Below are 19735 nucleotides of genomic sequence, written 5' to 3'. Positions count from 1 at the left end.
GATCAACACAGGAACAACACAATAGAGGTGGCCTGACTGTACCACTGTGCAACATGTGATTGTGAGTGTGGAAGCCTGGTGATTACAGTGCCATTCATGATATGGAACCAATCTTGTAATAACAGAAAAGTTTCATAACGGATGCACATAGGGATATAGACCGTCACCCTTGTTTTTGTTTCTCTGGTAAAGGTTGGTCCTTACTTCAAAGATACCAGACCATATAGCACCCATAGTGCGTAACATTCTCCCTGAGAACAATAAGACACCTGTGGACTGACAGATCTGCCCAGGAAGTATGTTTGGAACATCCTAAGGCAGTTGTATTCAGCCAATGGACTCTCATCATCACCATCATCATCGAGTAAGTAGATACAGTCCTGTTGCCAAAGCCATGTGAATAAGCGTGCTTTCAGGCACCAGGTAGTTACTGGTGATACACCCCTCAGTTACTTTGGTTCCCCTCTTTCTTTTTGTCAATATACAGACTGGAGCTATGACTGCATATACCTGCTCAAATCATACCAACCCCTCCTAACATGTTAGACAGCCAGCATTCCATCTGACTCAAATGTCTTGGAGCGGTCCTGAATCTGATGTAAACACTAAACATTAAAACAGTAACAAGACGTGTTTTCTTCTCTATTTCAAAATTTAATAACACATTTTCTTTGATTATAAATACAAAAAATAAAAATTCTTTTGTACATTCTCCTCACTTCCTTCAAATACGTAACTGGCAGTGATATATATATGAAAACAAATGCAAAACCAGACACCATGAAAAGAACACTGTCTGTAGTACATACAGCTTGAACAATGGCAGGTGGGGAGACTGTGAATAGACAAATCTGTTCCCACCAGTCAGATAAGGACTTACAATACTGGCCTCAATTTCGGTAATATTTATAACATTAATATTTTAACATTAAATGAACTCAGCAAGACTCAGTAATATACATGTGTATCCTTTCCTCATGATATGGCCAAATATGTTAGCATCAAATCTCCAAGGTGAATACAATCAGAGAGTACAGTATTGAAAACAGGAGCCTGTCCATAGGCCCATGATGGATTCATATCATATTGGGCCCATAGTTTCAAATTTACCCTGTCATAAATGTAGATGTCAATGAATTTGTCACAATAAATAACACTGTGCCATTGTACAGAACAGCCTTAGGGCTACGACTATTGTAATTGTATGTTAAGGTATGGGAGTCACTATCACCCTAGAGCCAAGTTTGCTTTGTATAACAGCACCCTGTTTTCTAACTGCTGGACTGAAGAGTTTAACCAGGACCTGCAGCCTCTAATGCCTGAGGGTCCCAATGGCATCCTGACATCTTTTATTATTTCAAACACCGAATGTGTATAATGAACTAATCCAAGAGCAATATTCAATATGCAAGATGAACACTGAAGTAATTGCTTAATGTTATTTGTTGACAGAACAAAAAAAATACACAATAATGACGATGGATAAACAATAACATGAAATGCTGAGATGATTACAATGTTATTTATGTTACTTCTCCACTTAAATATCCACTTCACCTTGAGTATAAAGTATGCTTTAAGTCTTTACTCTTAGTATCTTAGCAGGTACTCACAAACCTTGTTGACTTCATTCACTGTATGTTACCATGGTTACTCAAGATGACAAACAACCTTATGAATGGTCAGATACCAGGAGCAGATCAAAGAGGTACTAGGGTATTTCAATATAACAAAGGTATTTGACTTTTTGTCATAAGTAGATATATTACTCTCCCTATCCAATTGGGAATTCACATCCTGACTGGTCTCAATAGAAGATCATTCCACAACCTTCACAATCATAACACTTATTTCAGAGCTTGGAACACACTGAATCCCAACCCACAACCTAAATAATGACTCTGTTAAGACAATCATTATCCTTCTGCTTCAAAATGTTTTTACCAATAACATAACTTGAAATATAACACAATTCAGTAGTATACAGGCTACGTCTTAAGACTGAAATTGTGTATAAATTTCCCAAGTTAGTTACAAGTATATCAGATCCTTAAAATCAAAAATTATCTTGTACACACAGATTAATCCTTGAATTAATCCATCTTGGGCAAGCTCAAAGTCTCTACATCCTTCATCCTACTTGGCATTCAAACATTCACCTTTCACAGAACTTATCATAAAACTTCATTGTTATACTACCATCTGATTAACTGTCACTCATTCATCACACAATTCTAACTATATTTACACATTAAATGATATGTTGCTAAGGTATATAAACATCAATACTGTCCTTTGTTCAAAACACCCTGTATTTTCTTCATCATGCCCGGCAGCATGTCAGCATGGACATTGCCACATTTCACTACACATGCCTCCAGCTCTGATCGGTACTTGTTGGCTTCTGCCTCTGTTGTGTTGGCCGTTACTTTGTCTCGGACTTTGTCCTGGCAGTCCATCGCACACCGCTGGAGCCGGTCCTGAAACAGTCGGTTCATTTTATCCTGAACTGAAGTCAGCATTTGTCCAGAATTTGAAAACAACTTTTACAGCCAATGCCATTATTGTACAGTCACACAATCAGGAAAGGTAACATGATTTATGGGCGACAACTTTTGTGTTATATTTTGATGCGATGTTTCGGGAAAGAGTCTTCTATCTTCGTAAAGCAAGATTGAAGTACTATAGCACACAACAAACTTGCATACATGTAACGGGGATTAACGAAGACCTTATGATGGTATGCACATGATGCATGAGTGAGTGAGTTTAGTTTTACGCCGCACTCAGCAATATTCCAGCTATATGGCAGCGGTCTGTAGATAATCGAGTCTGGACCACACAACTTAGTGATCAACAGCATCAGCATCGATCTGCGCAATTGGGAACCGATGACTTGTGTCAACCAAGTTAGCGAGCCTGACCACCCGATCCGTTTAGTCGCCTCTTACGACAAGCATGGGTTACTGAAGATCAATATTCTAACCCAGACCTTCATGGGTATCATGATGCATGAAAGGGATTAACAACATTAGAGGTGTTGCGAGTCACTGAACAATAAGTCTTTGAATGGCATAGAGTGAGGAGTGAGTGAGTGCAGTTTTACGCCACACTGAGCAATATTCCAGCTATATGGCGGTGGTCTGTAAATAATTGAGTCTGGACCAGACAATCCAGTCATCAACAGCATGAGCATAGATCTGCCTTGAATGGCATAGAGAAGTTTGTGCTCAAAAGGGAGGGAATTTATGGATGTCAACATCTTTATTATATGGAACACAGCATTTCGAAGTATATACCTTCTCAATACAATCATTGGTTATTCTGCTGCCTGGTTAAGTTGTTTTTATACACAATGAAACAGTTCAAGCAAATTATGCCCAAACCCATGTGAACCTTCTACCCCAAATGTGTCACTTTGGTCTACCATTTTCATAAGATTGTATGTTAGTGCTATTTGATGATCTTAGTAAACAGTTAGTGTGGCCCTTAAATGGCTAAGACCTTCGACTGTCCCAGCCACTTAAATGAATAAAATCATGTTATTTTTACTCTGTAAAAACATATGCTACATATAAAAGCAATAAGTTAGCTATGAATTAAGTCAGGAAGGTTAGGGGTTTCTAATACCAACCCTAACCCTGTCCACCAAAAAGAGGTGGCAGGAATTATCCAGCTGAAATACCCTCCTTTTTTAGTACAAACAGTCACTAGGGAAAGCCACTGCAGCATGCATTAAAGATTATGAATACCCTGGTTCTGGTGTCACATCTCTGTGAATACTAAACTTACTCGTTAGGCAACCAGAGTTCATATATGAGAAGTGGAAGACTTGTGTGTACTTTGAAGTGTGATGTAAAATTAATGTCTTGCACTTTCATCAGGTTTTTTTGTAATATGTTGAAATGTATTCTATTTGAAAATTGCAAGCTACAGCATATTTTCAAACACACGGCTTCTCCCCTGGTCTAGTCACTATGGTGCTGACGATAACAGGAAAAACTTTTCCGTCTTATAAATTCTCAGCTTATTTGTTCAGCCATGATTCTCTGACATAATGGTAATCCTCACCTGAAACATTTGGAGTTCTTTATGGAGATAGCTCTGAGCTTTATTCACAGGAATGGCACACTGTTCAAGACAATTCTGTGTTTCTTCAAGTCCTGCTTTGGTATTTTCACAACATTTTACGCTGCACCGATGCATGTCTGCCTGTAAAAGATAACATATTCAATCATGAAAAGTGTATGAATCAATAATCCACCATAATATTTGCTATTTTTGATGCTTTGTAGGGAGCACATGTTAAGTATATATTTTTCAAACCATAGGCTGTGTTTAAAATATATAATTCCCATAGTAACATTAGCAGTATATTTGAGAAGCAAAAAAGCTTGCTAAATTTGACATTTGGTATTACCTATCTACTTCACAGATCTTCCATGCCTTTTATGATCCTTTGTGTTAGGGTTGGTATACGTTACCACCCAACTCTATCCTTAACCATATCCCCTTTCCAATTCATGCACCACTTTACGAACATTTGGGTTAAACACCCCTTTCTGATCAAACACCCTTTCATGATGCTTAGGACTTGAAAACACTTGCCGCTCAAACACTCCAGAAGGGTTAGTTGTGAGGCAGGGTATGGGTATCTTTCATATGGAATACATTAAAAGTAACATGAGGAAACAGCATATATTCTTTTAATAAGTTTTTACAAAGAAAAATGCCCCTGTACTACTTGCACATTTAATTATTTTTTTGACAGATCCATTGGCCCTGTAGTATAGCTTTGACAAATTAGATTAAGTCACTAGCCCGGCTAAGCTTAAAGCTGACAATGCAAATTCGATCCTCTACATGACACTAACTGATATTCCTAAAACTGTGCCCAGTAAACATGGTAAAGGGCACTACTCCTTCAGTCGTTTCTTTCGTCTGTCGCGGTTTCACTCACTGGTAAACACAGTACTATCCAAGGCCAAAAGTTTCACAAAATGCAATGTTATTTTTTCCCATAGCTAGATTTTTTAGCTATCAAAATACCGTCAGACAGGGAAGTATAAGATTTCATCATACTTCAATGACTTCAGTTCGTTCAATGTCAGTTTCACGGATGACTATCTTGTTGGGCCAAAGCAGTGTCTAGAATGAAATGTAATCGACATTTTTGTACATTTCTTCTTTTCATATTTATATTCTATTGTCTGGCATCATCATGAGCATAGGTTTGAGAACTGTGATTCACAGTTGCAACGTAGGTGCATACATGAAATCCAGCTGGAAATTGCAACGGGAAACCGAAAATACGCCCACTTCACTTACACTTTCGCTTCATTCAAAGCACATAGTTGACGTTTTTGGTTTGCATGTCACCTGACATTTAACCATGCCTTTGAGACAGACGGCTACGTACCTGCATTTTCCGCAGACATTCTTTGTCGATTTTTACAACAGATTCATGAACGGCTTTCTGCACACGTGCTTGGATGTCCTCCATTTTGTTTGATGCTAAGGGCAACGGAGGAAATAGTAATACCGGTTTCATTGGATTATTTTGGCAACAAATTGTATGAAATCCTTTTAATTAAGAATACATAAATCGTTTTTATTAACCATAAGCACAAGTAAATTTTAATGTACTAAGAAAACGTATTGTCCTGAGGCAAATATGTGTAAATATTTTATGCAGCTAAACAGGAAGTAAAGTGCGGATATGTCAAGCAGACGACGCATATTTGTCTGTCTGTGCGTCGCTCATGTCAAGAAAACATTGTTTGTATCAGCATGTTTACTGACGAAAATCTAGATCCAGTTGAATTCAAATCATCGTGGAAAAAAGAAAGGTATTTGTTTTTGATTGACTAAGTCATTATTAGTCATTAAAGTGACTGGTATGTCTAATATGGGTTGTGCTGATTGTGTTGTTATATAGGCGTTAGTTACAAGTTTCATGAAGAAAAGAGGTGAGCGTTCAAAGTTTCAATTGGACTGAGGGTATCAAATGGAAAATAACAACTAAACTATAAAAGACTTAAATTGTATCCCCGCTTAGCTGCAGCCAGGGATTCTGCAAGAGACAACTGGTCGCATTTCGCTTTATATAACTTATTATATTCATGTTCCTGTCATTACCAAATTATAACATCCTTTGGCATTTTGACAGATAAACATTATGACATATCCTAGCAGCTGATCAGTTTATCTTTTTCGTGTAGGCCATTATTCAGCTACCCATGCTTGTTGTGAGAGGTGTCTGTGCTAGTCATAAGACTCAAGTATTTGCAGACTGCATTCATATACAGTAGATTAATCAAAAGGACCCAGTGTGTGAAATAACCACTGGTCCGCTAACCCGTGGCTTGTAAAAATTCGGTTGGGCCAGTAAATCTCCACAGTCACTAGCCCGAATGGCAAGTGAATTTCATGGGGTCATTTTGTAAATATATCACCCTCTCCGACTTGTTCAGTTATAATATTCTTTTAAATCATGCAAGATTACGGCCTGATACAAGTGTTCATCATATTAGCAGAAACCTGTGTCTACATTTAAATTTGGGGATGGTGAATTATTTTGTGGGCTAGTAACTTTCAGGCACAGCTAGCCCGACTGGCTAGCAAAAATTGGAGACTATTTCGCACACTGAAGGGACCACTAATTTTTGTTCAGTACAACCATAGTTTGTTAGCTGCATTTTGACAAAAATGTACAACAAATGGCCAGGAACCAAGTTCATTATGAGCGTGTTTATTATAAACATAGTTTACTGTAGCTGAAATATTGCTGAGTGGTGCATTATGCAACAAACAAACTTTGTATTCCTATTTATGATGCCTTAGGTATTACTGAATGAAAAACATTAATAGTCATAATCAACACTTAGGATACTGGATCAACTAGTTAAGATATAGTGCCTAAACTAGTACTGATGACACTTACATGTTAGTATTTGCAACCACTGCTGCATTTATTCAAAATCCATATCTAGTTGAATTCATCTCATTGAAACTAATTGAACTGATAATATTCTTTATGTACATTGTATATATACAGAATAGTGGTGGTCCCATTAATTGAAATAATCGAAGATTGGTCGCAATGACTAAACGACCAAGCAATCGATCATGTTTTCTCATAATCGAACACAAACAATTCTGGAACACTTGTTTGCATTAACAATATTTTTCACAAGGTTGGTTTTGTCTGTTACATTTCATAAACATTACAAGCTCGTTCCAAGTCAGGATTGAATTTATCTTAAAGACTCCAGGAAAGTTATGTTCCTAACATACTACCGGTAGTCATCCTTGAAAGATGTTAAATTTGCACATGCATTTTGTGGAATTTGCAAAAAGACTCATAAGAACTACATGTTTTTTCTTTGCTTTTTTGTGCAGTAACAAACATAACCAGAAAAATTTGATAAATGATGCTGACCAATTATTTTCGATGATTGATCGGTTGTAATGAACCAATCATAAATTATGAGATTTTATCAAATTATCAAATTCCCAACACTAATACAGAACTAAAATCCTGTTCATGCAAATGTTTTTAATCTAGATGCCAGTTTAGGATACTTACGTGGTGTAAGATGAAGAACAAAACATTTTATTTTTGCCTGTCTTTTACAACTTGACTAATGACTATTGAAATTAACTGTATTTGATGTTTTTACAGACATGTATCTGACAACAGCTGCCAAACAAGTGACTTACTCATTGAAGAGGTTGGATGTCAGTCCATAGAAAGAAATGATGAAGGGGTACTGTCTTTTAAATACAATAATATATGATGTCCCTCTCTTTAGACTTACTGACTGTACATTAAATAACAATATCTTGAGGTAGTAGTTGCATTTTTTAAAAACATGCTCAATCAAAGAACCATTTGGCTTGGTTGGTATTTTGATCTCAAAGTTTGATGTGCTTTTTTAGTGTTTGAAATTAGCGTCTGATTGAAGTGTCCTTTAAGTATTTTACTTGGACCCTTAGGACCCCACTTACTTTCAACCGTTGGTAAATTATTAATTTGAGTTTTATATTTGATTTTTATTATTGTGTTTGCAGTTTAAAACATTGATGCACAGAAAGTAATTTTGGTTTCTGTTTTCATTAGACACAGACCGATGATGGACGTGACAGAGCACTTCGACTCGCTGAGACAGATTCACAGAGACTGAATCAGTTCCTCCAAAGAGTTGAACCTCTAATAATCACAGCATTGTCCAAGAACCTCAAAAGTCATGCCTTTGATAGTAGGTTAATGACTGACATTTTAGGAATAGTCATCTGCTCTTTATAAGGGTACAACAAATAAATATCAGCAACGTTACTATTTCTCCATATTATTTGCCAATTTGATTATTTGTATCACATTTGCATTTATACCCTTACTTACATTCGTAATACAAGCACTGATTGTTAGGAAGTTTGTTATGTACTCTCATTGAAAACCTACCTTTTGCTCTGATATGATGTCTCTTGGTTTGAGCATCACTCTGAGATAAGATTTGTATGAGTTTGGTATCTTATATCATCTGCCTGTTTTTAAAAACAGATGTATATTTTCACATTTACAAGGGTATTGATTCGTGTTTCAGATCTCTTGACAAGTAGTGAAAATGAAGGAGCCTCAGTCACCTGTGTCCATACACTTGGCCATACAGCTCTCAGTGAAGAGGTACTTTAAATGGGTTCAGATTTGTTTAGTTTGTTTTGTATCTCAGCTACCTATGTCTTTGGTGGGCAACAGAATTGATTGGGTGGTTAGGTTCACAGACTTAGTTGATTTTGTGTCATAGCAATGAAGTAGCCTAGTGCTTGAAGCAATTGCTAGACATGTTGTGGACACATTCAGGGGTGGAAATAACCCATTGCCTGACGTCCGAGTCCAGTGTTTTTTTACTGTCGGGCAAGCAAATTTGTATATCACACTGTACCGGTGTCCAGTTGACTTTCAAGTGTTAATTATGTTGTTTATTTAAAAAATCAACAAGAAAACGTCCGGTACAGTGGAAAAATTATCAGGGCAAGTGATTTTACATGTGCCACTGTACCAGAGTACACTAGCAATCTTAAAGTTATTTCCACCCCTGCACATTCCCCGCATTATGAAATCCATTTCTGGAGTCACCTCTGGCTTCATGTTTGTGATAGCGGCATCAGAGACTACTAATTCCAGTTCTGATGCTAGTCACTATTTTGCCAAATTCAGCCTATTTTACCGAAAAGCATTTCACACAGGTATAAGGGTAAAAATTCTCTCACTCATTTTTTCAGGTAGATGTTTCCTTTTTGTATGCTACTGGTTTATTTTGAACAACATTCTTTCACAGAATGTATTCATAATTTCAAATAGTCATATGATTGTATGCAATAATGTCTTGTGTTTTCTTACAGTTCCAAGTCACAGGATTGTCCTGGAATTGTACAGGTTCAGTGATAGCAGGAACATATCCTTTTATAATGTATTTATGTTCGTTCCTGATAAAGCTGATATTCTCGTTCATAATTTGATATGTGTGTATGTGTCTTTTGTTTGAAATGGAAGTGTGCACTGAATATACATTGAAAGGTACAGATTAGTAATACTATATTCTGTTCATGTGGTAAACTCTTGAAGGTACTGTTCAACATGTCATTAGAAGTTTCAGCACATTTACTCATGTAGGCTGTCATAACCTTGCCCAAAAGACAATTCACTAGTCTCAGATTTTGAAAATTTGCTTTTCTTGCAGACTGATACTTGTATTTTCATTTAAGTACATTGACAAAAACGAAAATAGCCATTACACTAGCGAAACTAACAGGGAAGCAATGTCTTCTAATGTACATATATTTTGGTTATTGATATATGAATATTGATGAGGTGAAGCTGATACTGTTACGTCCTTGACCTTGCTACTTACGGGAGATACGACCATGAAGACTGGTGTACACACAAAGCTGCAGTGGCCACATGGAACCTGGACAAACGATCTCTCAACGTCAACAAACCAGACACTGTCATTGATTCTTCCTGCTGTATCATGTGTCTTGAATTCCATCCAGAAAACCCAGCGTGGATAGCTGGGGGAAACTTTAATGGTGAGACAAACAACGGTATCCTCACAGTCTGGATTGTATTGACATTATCTCAGTGTTTTTAGGGGAAGAGGGGCAGTGGGTAGCCTAGTGGTTAAAACGTTGACTCACGCGAAGTCCCGGGTTTGATTCCCCACATGGGTACAATGTGTGAAGCCCATTTCTGGTGTCCCCTGCCGTGATATTGCTGGAATATTGCTAAAAGCAGTATAAAACCATACTCAATCACTTGTAGGGGATAGAAACTTTAACAGATGAGGAATTAGAATGTACATGTAATACTCATGAAGATAACGTCTAGACTTGTCAGATCCGTGGCATGTTTTCTTCCATTGATACAGTTTTTGCTATACTAAGCATGTTGACAAATGATGTAAAACTTAGAGGATTGACTTTGTATTTAAGAATTACAACCCTAATCATAATAATACTGCTGATCTTGAGACGATAAGAGGTGTCAAGGCCTAAGGTAGTGATGGGTGATTCTAAATTAACCCAATTGTCAAACGTTGTCATTGATGAAATCATTTCAAAATGATATCATGTCATGTTGAATATTGTAGGTTACCTATTGATGCCTCATGGCAGTGGTGTAGTACATTCATGAAACAACTTGGGACTAGTTCCAACTGGTGTTCCCAGTATTCCATACTAACTGACCATGTATACATTAGGGGTGACTATTGCGGGGGAAACAACTATTGCGATAGCGATAGTCTATTGCTGCATACTATTGCGCCCCACTATTGTAATACTAGTCTTTTTTCTCCTTGAATTATCTCATTTGTAGTCATTTCCCAAATGAATGTATAGTTAATATGGAATAAAAACAAGCTCAAGTATAGTTTCAGTCTCTTTTAATAACTGACAAGAAACTTGAAACTCAGGTCAAGTTTGTTTTAGGGGTGGATAACTCTAAATCAAAGTGAACGAATCTGGTATTTCCTGTATTTTGCGCTGTGCATTTATCATCGGGAAGTCAATTACTAAACTATCGATAAGACATAATATCGGTGCATCGATAGTTTTTCTTTTCATCCATCGATTAATTGCTATCGGAGACTCAACAATTACAATCCATCAATAGTTCGATGCATCGTTACAGCCCAAGTATTCATGCTGAAGAAATGGCACAGCTTGTCTCAGTTTTCTACTTAATCTCTTCCTTGATAAAGCAGTGTGTAGTAGCAATCAGGAGACCCCTCTTGATGTGTAATTTGTTTTTGAAGGTGAGGTTATGGTCTGGGATCTCAGCAAGGAAGATGACCTTCTAATAGCAACATCTAGTATTGGAGACGATGCCCACAGGGAACGGTCACCAAAGTCAAGTGGATCCCTGATCCTGGATCCAAGAGTAGGAGGCATCAGGTTGGATATTATTTTAAAGATGAAATATGTCACAGATAATTTATGAAACATCAATTTGTCAGATGTATCATCAACTTGTTTGTCTCAAATTGATCAAACTAAAATGTGATTCTAATAATGTATCACTACCTTCAATGATATCACACCTTGTTACGTTTGTTTTCATAGTATTCCCTTAGGGACTGTTCATAATGTATGGCTTGGGGGATTGATGATGATTTTGTATACTTAGAAATATTAAAACATTATGCTTAAAAATTATGGGAAGTTGGTGGTGTCATTGATTTTGTACATAAAGTTTAGGGGGGGGATCATTCACCTTGTACATGCTTCTCCATAAAAATCATCATCACCACCCCCAGCTCGTTGATCTAAGCTCCAAGCATTACAAGATGTTCTATAGTGACAAGGTGATGTTACTCCTAAAGCAGCACAAATTCAGTGATGTACCTGGATCTAATAGCTTGTATGCTACATTGATGTGTCATTTTGATGTTTACACTTCACAGATAATCAGTGCCAGTGGTGATGGAAAGATTCTGATTTGGGCGATGAGTTCAAAGAAACAGAAATTGAAACTTGTTGATGGGTGAGTTGACTACATGCAATAATGACCCTCACATATTCTGTTCTATTATCAGTTCCAAAAAGAAGTGCAAATCAAGTAAAACTGTTATGCAGTAGTGAATATAGTGATTGATGTTTGCTTATGACAATGTGCAAAGGAAACACGTTAAAGTGTCTGAGCATGGAACACACACCACTTCGATCAATATTTTGATTTATGCCTTATTTCATGCAAGTTTAAACATTTGTATCATTTGCGTTTCTTTTGGAATTCAGTATATATTTATTGGTTTAAAAATGTTTGTAATTGCCTTCGGATACCAACAGAACATATGCACATATGCACAATCAGATTGAATCATGATGGTAGAACATTAATATGATAACTAGATTTCTACCGATTTTTCATTGAAGGATATTTAAGGGATAGACATGGCCTCTATCAGTTTGTCTGAAACAAAAGAAATACTAGACGGACTGGAGGATTTTCAAAAAGAAATTGTTACTTCACATAAACCATTTGTCTGAAATGAGCGGCATACTAGTTGGTTGTGACGAATGGTGTCTGCACTTAATTCAGAGGCCATGATTAGTATGTCAGTTTTAGTTGGAGCCGGAAGATTTCCCATTATTTTCATGTTTTTATGCAACAGGTTTGTGTTGATGGCTCAGAGCTTGCCTCGGAGTATGAAGACCCGGTCAGTGAGAGCTGACAAGGAGATTGGTGTGACGTGTCTGTCATATAACACAGAAGACAAGGACATGTTCATCATTGGTTCTGAGAGTGGTTGTGTGTTCAAGTGTTCCATGCATGCACAAGGAAACCCTGCTGGAAGTGAGATATTTTCTGACGTAATACTATGCAGTGTTAGAAACTGAGGGTTTCTAGGGTACTTCAGTCATCATAAATAGTGGGACCCATAAATCGTGAACTTTCAACATTTGGGTAATGGCGAGGACCCCTTGAATTTCATGCTTAACTTCAAACACTGCTTCATCATATAATGAAAAGGTAATGAATGGTAACTGTGATGACAGCAGTATGATTGTCATATAGTCCATCAACCTATTCAGGGCGCAGGTGTAGCCTAGTGGTTAAAGCATTTGCTCGTCACGCCAAAGACATTTGATTCCCTACATTGGTACAATGTGTGAAGCCCATTTCTGGTGTCTCCCACCGTGATATTGCTGGAATATTGCTAGAAGTGGCGTAAAACCATACTCACTCACTCACTCATCAATCTATTCACAGTTTATTTCTCTGGAGTATGTTCATGATAGATGCTATTTGCATCCGTTGACCTAACATATTTGTCATTCTGTCAGTGCTGACAATCATTCAATCATCTGCTGCAATGAAGGAAAAATCTTTCATTTGGGATGACAAACTCTTAAACTTATTGTTCTAATTTGGTCATAGGATACAAAGAGCATATATCTAATTTTCATCATATACAAAAATAGTCAGGCAATTTAAATCATTAAAATCTTAGTGTCAGTAAGTAGTAAGGTTGACAGGATATAGGTTGCTAAAGAAAAGGTAATGTATTTGTTTTTACTCATAAAGCCCAAGACTTAGTTTCCTGATTGTAAGGACTATGATTTCCTTATGTTTTATATTGGTAAGAGTTAAAGATAGCAAAATTATACTTGTATTAAATTTGTTATTTATCCATCCTGTTAAAACATCACAGTTTCACCAACCTAAACTTGTTCATTATTCATGTTCATATTCTTTATTTAACAATATCTGTTTGAATAGTTATCAACATTTTCAGTGTTTCTTGAAAATCACTTGATGTAGACATTATGTGTATACTTGATGTATAGTAATTTTGTTAATTTGAACATTTTGTATCGAATATACTGAATGTTAAATTTTTCGGCAGGTCACGTGATCTCCTCTGTGCCTCTGCGATCCCCAGTCACCTTCACCTTCAACCCTCATCATGGCCCTGTGTACTCGGTGGAGTGTTCCCCATATCACAGACACGCCTTCCTCAGCTCTGGCATGGACCAGTGTCTCCGCCTCTACAATATGCTCCAGGTACACAGTAGGGATGTAATGCTACACTTATCATCGTGATACAATACATTGTCAGAAAGGTCACTGATGAAATAACTACTTGTGTGACATGTTCGTTATGCTAACGCAGGTCTGGAGATCTGGTTTGTTTACCAGTAGACGTTTACCACATTGGTGAAACTGAGGATATACGACAATGCAACACTCCCTATGCTTGGAGACAAAGTATAAAACTATCAGGGCTCCAGATAAGGGCCGTATCGGCATATGTACGGCTAAAACATATGCACAATACGGTAGGAAATAATTTAGAAAACGTAGCAGATACGCACCGCAGCAATGGTGCATGGTCTTAGAATCATTTACAGATGTATTTATCTGAAAAAAGTATTGTTTTATTGGGTTATTTTACCAGTTCACACAAGAGTAGCAATGTTGTGGTGCATATATGAAACGAACCACAAGATTACTGATACTCCATTAAATTTCATTCAGTACTCTAAATGTACTCTTACGGTTTTCCAGTACTCCTATATTGAGAAAATAAGGAGTAGGTACTCCTGATGTTGAAACATTATCTGGAGCCCTGCCTATCACAGATCAGCATGTGAAATGAACAAATTGTTATAAGGACTTCACGAGTTTGTAAAAATTATGCAGCTTATTGTGACCAATCGATCAACATTTATAATATCTGCAGGCTATAGGGGTACAAACACATTTAAAACTGTGAGTTTGACGTGAGATCTGCTTGCCACTGGCCTATGGACTGGCACTTATTTCAAACACTGTGATGATTGTTTGCCATTGTTCAGTTATGTTCTTCAATACACAGGAAAACCTGTTACCTATTATTTTGAGTTTGTTCAAAATTGCCTCTGTTCACCCAGCAGAAAATGGGTACCCGGTTGGATAAACTCATGTGAGGCAGCTTGGGTTATCCAGGGTAATAATAATCAGATTCTGATTACAGCATCCAGTGAGCAACTGGTCAGATGGATACTAGGCGCTATATAAATGAATTACTATTATTATTATTATTATCAGGGGTGGAAATAACTTTAAAATTGCTAGTGTACTCCGGTACAGTGGCACATGTAAAATCACTTGCCCTGATAATTTTCCCACTATACCGGCCATTTTCTGGTTGATTTTTTAAATAAACAACATAATTAATATTGGAATATCAACTGGACACCGGCACAGTGTGATATACAAATTTGCTTGCCCGACAGAAAAAAACACTGGACTCGGGCATCGGGCAATGGGTTATTTCCACCCCTGATTATTACAAGGTTTTCCTTCAAAGGTATGCCTCAAAGTTTTGTAAATGAAGGAATAATTATAACAAAAATAAGGTTGACAAGTTTTATTTTGGATTATACATTCATTTGAAAATGAAAATCAGACAGCTCAATGCTAGATAGATGTGTTATCAGGTTCATCGTCAGCTTGCATTCTGCTCATCACTGGACCTTTTGCAAATCCTCATAGCTTCAGCTCTGTGGTCTGAAATGTATAAGATTTAATGGCAGACACTTGTACAGGTTGAATACAGCATGCTGTATTCTATTACTTGGTCAACAGAAAGCTATTTTATTTATCCACCCAGTACTGTTCCAAATGTATCCTAGAGCTGAGGTCACAAATCAGTTGAAGTTATGCAACGTTGGGAGTGGAGAGTCCTTGGATGGGTGACAGTGTTTGGCAGATTGACTCCTGAGAGTTTCTTGGACTTAAGTCCTGCCCCACAATGGACATCCTCGATAATCTCCAGGGTATACGTTACGATCACTCTCCACTATATCCTGGATGCATCCACGGCTTGACCCGATGATTTTATTACCTCCATTGGCTGGCTCCGCAATCTGACAGTAGCCAATCAGCTAAGCCGCCGTTACATCCGACCTTGCCATTGTCAACAAAGATAGCGGTCGCAGTCGCAAAGGTTTGTCCGCAGTATCACTCAGATTTTGGAGAAATAATACAGAGAATTTGACAGATCTGAAACTTTCAAAAAATATATAAAAGAACTCCTTCCACATCTTTCAGAGTACCCTCTGCATCAATTGTGTTGCCAAGTTTAAAGGGTTATATAATTTAAGAAGCGAAATCGAGTTGTGATTGGTTCGCTCAACTTCCCAGCTTAGACACCTGATTGGATAAAAAGCCAGCCAAGGGAGGTAATATAATCATCAGGCCAAGCCCTGGATGCATCCAGGGTATAGTGGAGAGTGATCGTAATGTATACCCTGGAGATTATCGAGGATGCACAATGGAGCACATATGATACATGTGGTCTCACCTTAGGCAAGTGAGTTTGTTCAAACTTGCTTCTGTTCACCCAGCAGAAAATGGGTACCCCATGGGATAAGTCATGACTATTAACTTTCTAGTGCAGCAGCTTGGGTTATCCAGGGTAATAATAATCAGATTGTAGCACTTTTGAGTGCCCCTCCGTGCTGTGGAATTCAGCCCATTACAAACGCCCTTATTATAATTAATTTACTTTCAGTCGTCACCTTTTGAAATTGCTTTGCAATGAACACTGAACAATGTGAAAGTAGGTTCAGATATATATTTTCTTCATCTCAGGTGAACACACTGACTCTAAAAAATATACATATTTCCAAATTTGTATTGTTTCAGGACCAACCAATTCTGACAATTGAGCCAGGTGATGGGTACCTGTATGGGGCCAAGTGGTCACCTGTCCGGCCAACAGTGCTGGCCACTGTGAGTGAGAATGGCAGCCTGCTGGTGTATGACCTGCGCGAGGGTAATCTTGCTCCGCTGCAGAAACTGGAGGCAGGGATGAAGAAGGCCTCTGTGTACAGCTTACAGTTTAATGCTCACCAGTAAGTACTTGTCCACAGTCCAATACTGAAATCCATTTGTTTGTTTTTGCAGCTAAACAACAGTTACTGTTGGCGGAAGTTGAATTGTAAAACACCAAATGCAACCAGCCTTATGCGAAAATTCGAAATTCTAATCAAATTTTTGCAAATTTATCGATAACATTGTCCAAGCTCACAGCATTTGGATTAATACGAATACCTGTAAAGACTGAAATGATTTCAAAGTGAAGTCGATATTAATGAAAGTAATACCCTTCCTTTTTGTGTGGGGGCGGTAGGGTAGCTTGTCATGCTACGATTCCCCATAAATTAAATGTGTGAAGCCCATTTCTGGTGTCCCCTGTTGTGATATTGCTGGAATATTGCTAACACAGCATAAAATCTTACTCACTCACTCCTTTTGTATGTATACCTTTTTCATCTGAATTATTTGTGTTGTTTTGAATCAGAGTTTTCAAATTAGTATTGACTGACATATTGGCATTTCATATTCAGTCATATGACATTATGTGTCAACTGTTGAGTTTTGTGTGTTATAGAATAGAACTAATAAAGTTTTTACTGTACATAATGGTATGTTTGGTTTACAACAGGCGCCATCTCCTGGCAACTGGCGATGGACTTGGCTACATCAAGATCTGGAAATTGGGGGATGAACTGACAACACAACTACCAAGAGAGAATGATCAGCTCAGTAATCTGATAAGCACTTCAGCTGACTAGGAGCTGTATAGTGTTATCATGGTAAAAGTGTTAGGGGTATCTAGATTGTCTAACATCAGGCCACATTATACATTTGTTACATTTTCTGGAAGAAGTTTTGAAAATTATTGTGACAATAGATACCAATCATGACATTCCAATTTATGAGTTGAATGCAGAGTATATATATACAGTTCAAACCATCATCTGCTAATATGAGTACTGTAGTAATGTTACACAATCTTTAACATCTGACATTTTCGAATTAGTTTTTTAGCAGGATGTAAATACTTAGTACAAGTGAGCAAAGCATTCAGAGCTGAATACTTTGTTACAGGATTAAAAAACAAATGTAAAGAGAGGTGAAAATTTATGGATGTCAACACAACGTAGCAGAGGATATTCTTAATCTTTCATCATAAGTATGAATATACTCTGAAACGTTGTGTTCCTCTTAATATGGGAGTTGACATCCATAAATTCTCACCTTTGATCTGTATCACTTGCCATTCAAAGACTTTAAATATAAAGACCAGATTAGATCTTAGAATATCGATTCCCATAGTACATAGTGGATATGTACACCCAGTCATTTCAAAGATCTGACAAAGTTGCACTAACAACAAGTGCAAAATTGTGGTCCAGCGGGATCAACCTGAGTCAAACATCTGAATTGTAATAATGCCTCATGCAGCTTCAATTTGAAGTTGAACAAAGTGATGTTTTTAAATTAATCTGGTATGTTTTCATCAGGAAATGTACTCCTTTAAAGTTACCAAACAAATCTGCTAACTTTTGTACATCCTATCAGTGCTTTACATGTGGAAAATTCATCCAGCATCTTTACTGTGTAAGTAGATCTGTACGATCTTTCTAAAATTTTCCTGTGAAGTAAGAGACATTTATGTTATAAATAACTTGCATATATATCTAGGCGGATCCATACCCATAGAAATTCGTAACTAACGGAAAAGGGCTAACATTCTCTTCAGATTCATACCTATTTTAGAGCATTTCTACCTCTCTTGTTTGACCCATGTTTTGTTCATAAGAAAATATATTTTATACATTTTTGTTCATTTTCGTGTTGAAGGCTAGCTGAGAACCTTAAAATGCAAACACGCTAATTACTATGTGTTGTTACATAAAACAGTTAATGACAGCAATGTCTCAACGTGAAATGTTTTAACATTATTTCAAGTCATTTGTAATTTCATTAGGTACAGATTCGCCATTTTGGGGAAGAGTGTAGGTACGAGTGGGTACCAGTTGTCCAGCATTTGGGTACTAAACTGCCAGAAAGGTTTGGATAGGAATCTCTGTGGGTATGGATTGTTCTGTTCCCATTTACATCCATACAATTTGTGCAACCCGTCCATAATGTCTGTGATATTTTCCATGAATCACCTCATACAATATCATATTTCGTAGAACTACCTTAAATATATCTTCTCAAATCCTTTGTGTTTTGTGGTATTATTTCTTTCCAATGAACAGAAGTCCATTTTACATTCTTCAGGGATCGGGTGGTCATGCTTGCTGACATAGTTGACACATGTCATCTTAAATTGCGTAGAGGGGTACTCATGCTGTAGATCACTTGATTGTCTGCTCCAGACTCGAGTATTTACAGACCTATATAGCTATATGGCTGGAATATTTCTGAGTGCGGCGAAAACTAAACTCACTCACTCACTCACTTGGTGAAACAGCAACACAAAACATTTTTTTCGGAATTTAGAGAGTTACAAAAATATGTGAACAAATCGTATGTTCTTTAGAAATACTTGTTCTTTATCATGTATAATCGAGGTGACAATGTGGAGAGTCGGATTTTATATTGGTTTCCTGGAACATACATGGATTGGGTGGACATGCCATGACGTGGTCATATCTTGACAGCAGTCAATGGTGTATCAGTAACTGAAACACTGCTGAACATGAAACAGTTGCCCACAAACTCTGACCATGTTTGGTGGATTTGGAAGGATATACCTGCCCCACTGCATTTGAAATAACTTCTTGTGTGACATGTTTGTTATGCTAACGCAGGTCTGGAGATCTTGTTCGTTTACCAGTAGACGTTTACCACATTGGTGAAACTTTTTGTGAGGCTATACCGGGA

At 37.4% G+C, this 19735-nt stretch overlaps 2 protein-coding genes across 2 annotated transcripts; one reads left to right on the top strand and one right to left on the bottom strand.

The window, feature by feature from the left end:
* Positions 1-633: 633 nt before the first annotated feature.
* Positions 634-5513, bottom strand: LOC124261155 (protein FAM136A-like). The gene is made up of 3 exons (XM_046695483.1): positions 5420-5513; positions 4072-4212; positions 634-2480 (listed from the first exon to the last, which is right to left on the bottom strand). The coding sequence occupies exons 1-3, from the start codon at positions 5501-5503 to the stop codon at positions 2283-2285; spliced, it is 423 nt and encodes a 140-aa protein (XP_046551439.1). The 5' UTR covers positions 5504-5513; the 3' UTR covers positions 634-2282.
* A 222-nt stretch (positions 5514-5735) lies between these two features.
* Positions 5736-19072, top strand: LOC124261150 (cytoplasmic dynein 2 intermediate chain 2-like). The gene is given in 13 exon segments (XM_046695475.1): positions 5736-5849; positions 7685-7769; positions 8123-8261; positions 8607-8686; positions 9406-9458; positions 9911-10092; positions 11319-11399; positions 11402-11457; positions 11967-12046; positions 12678-12859; positions 13914-14071; positions 16700-16908; positions 17502-19072. Coding segments are annotated over 13 exon segments (1494 nt in total). The 5' UTR covers positions 5736-5790; the 3' UTR covers positions 17632-19072.
* Positions 19073-19735: the final 663 nt, after the last annotated feature.

Source organism: Haliotis rubra, unplaced genomic scaffold, assembly GCF_003918875.1.
Source record: "Haliotis rubra isolate DU_JTF1 unplaced genomic scaffold, ASM391887v1 Scf79, whole genome shotgun sequence".
In the NCBI taxonomy this organism is placed as follows: domain Eukaryota; kingdom Metazoa; phylum Mollusca; class Gastropoda; order Lepetellida; family Haliotidae; genus Haliotis; species Haliotis rubra.
This window is presented reverse-complemented; position numbering and strand designations above follow the sequence as displayed.

What these genes read in the sequence shown, in the direction of transcription:
- LOC124261155 (XM_046695483.1), bottom strand. Translation starts at nt 5,503, where the DNA reads ATGGAGGACATCCAAGCACGTGTGCAGAAAGCCGTTCATGAATCTGTT. An exon ending in AATGTCTGCGGAAAATGCAG is followed by an intron (nt 4,213 to 5,419) that starts GTACGTAGCCGT and finishes TATCTTTTACAG; the next exon opens with GCAGACATGCATCGGTGCAG. An exon ending in AAGAACTCCAAATGTTTCAG is followed by an intron (nt 2,481 to 4,071) that starts GTGAGGATTACC and finishes CGACTGTTTCAG; the next exon opens with GACCGGCTCCAGCGGTGTGC.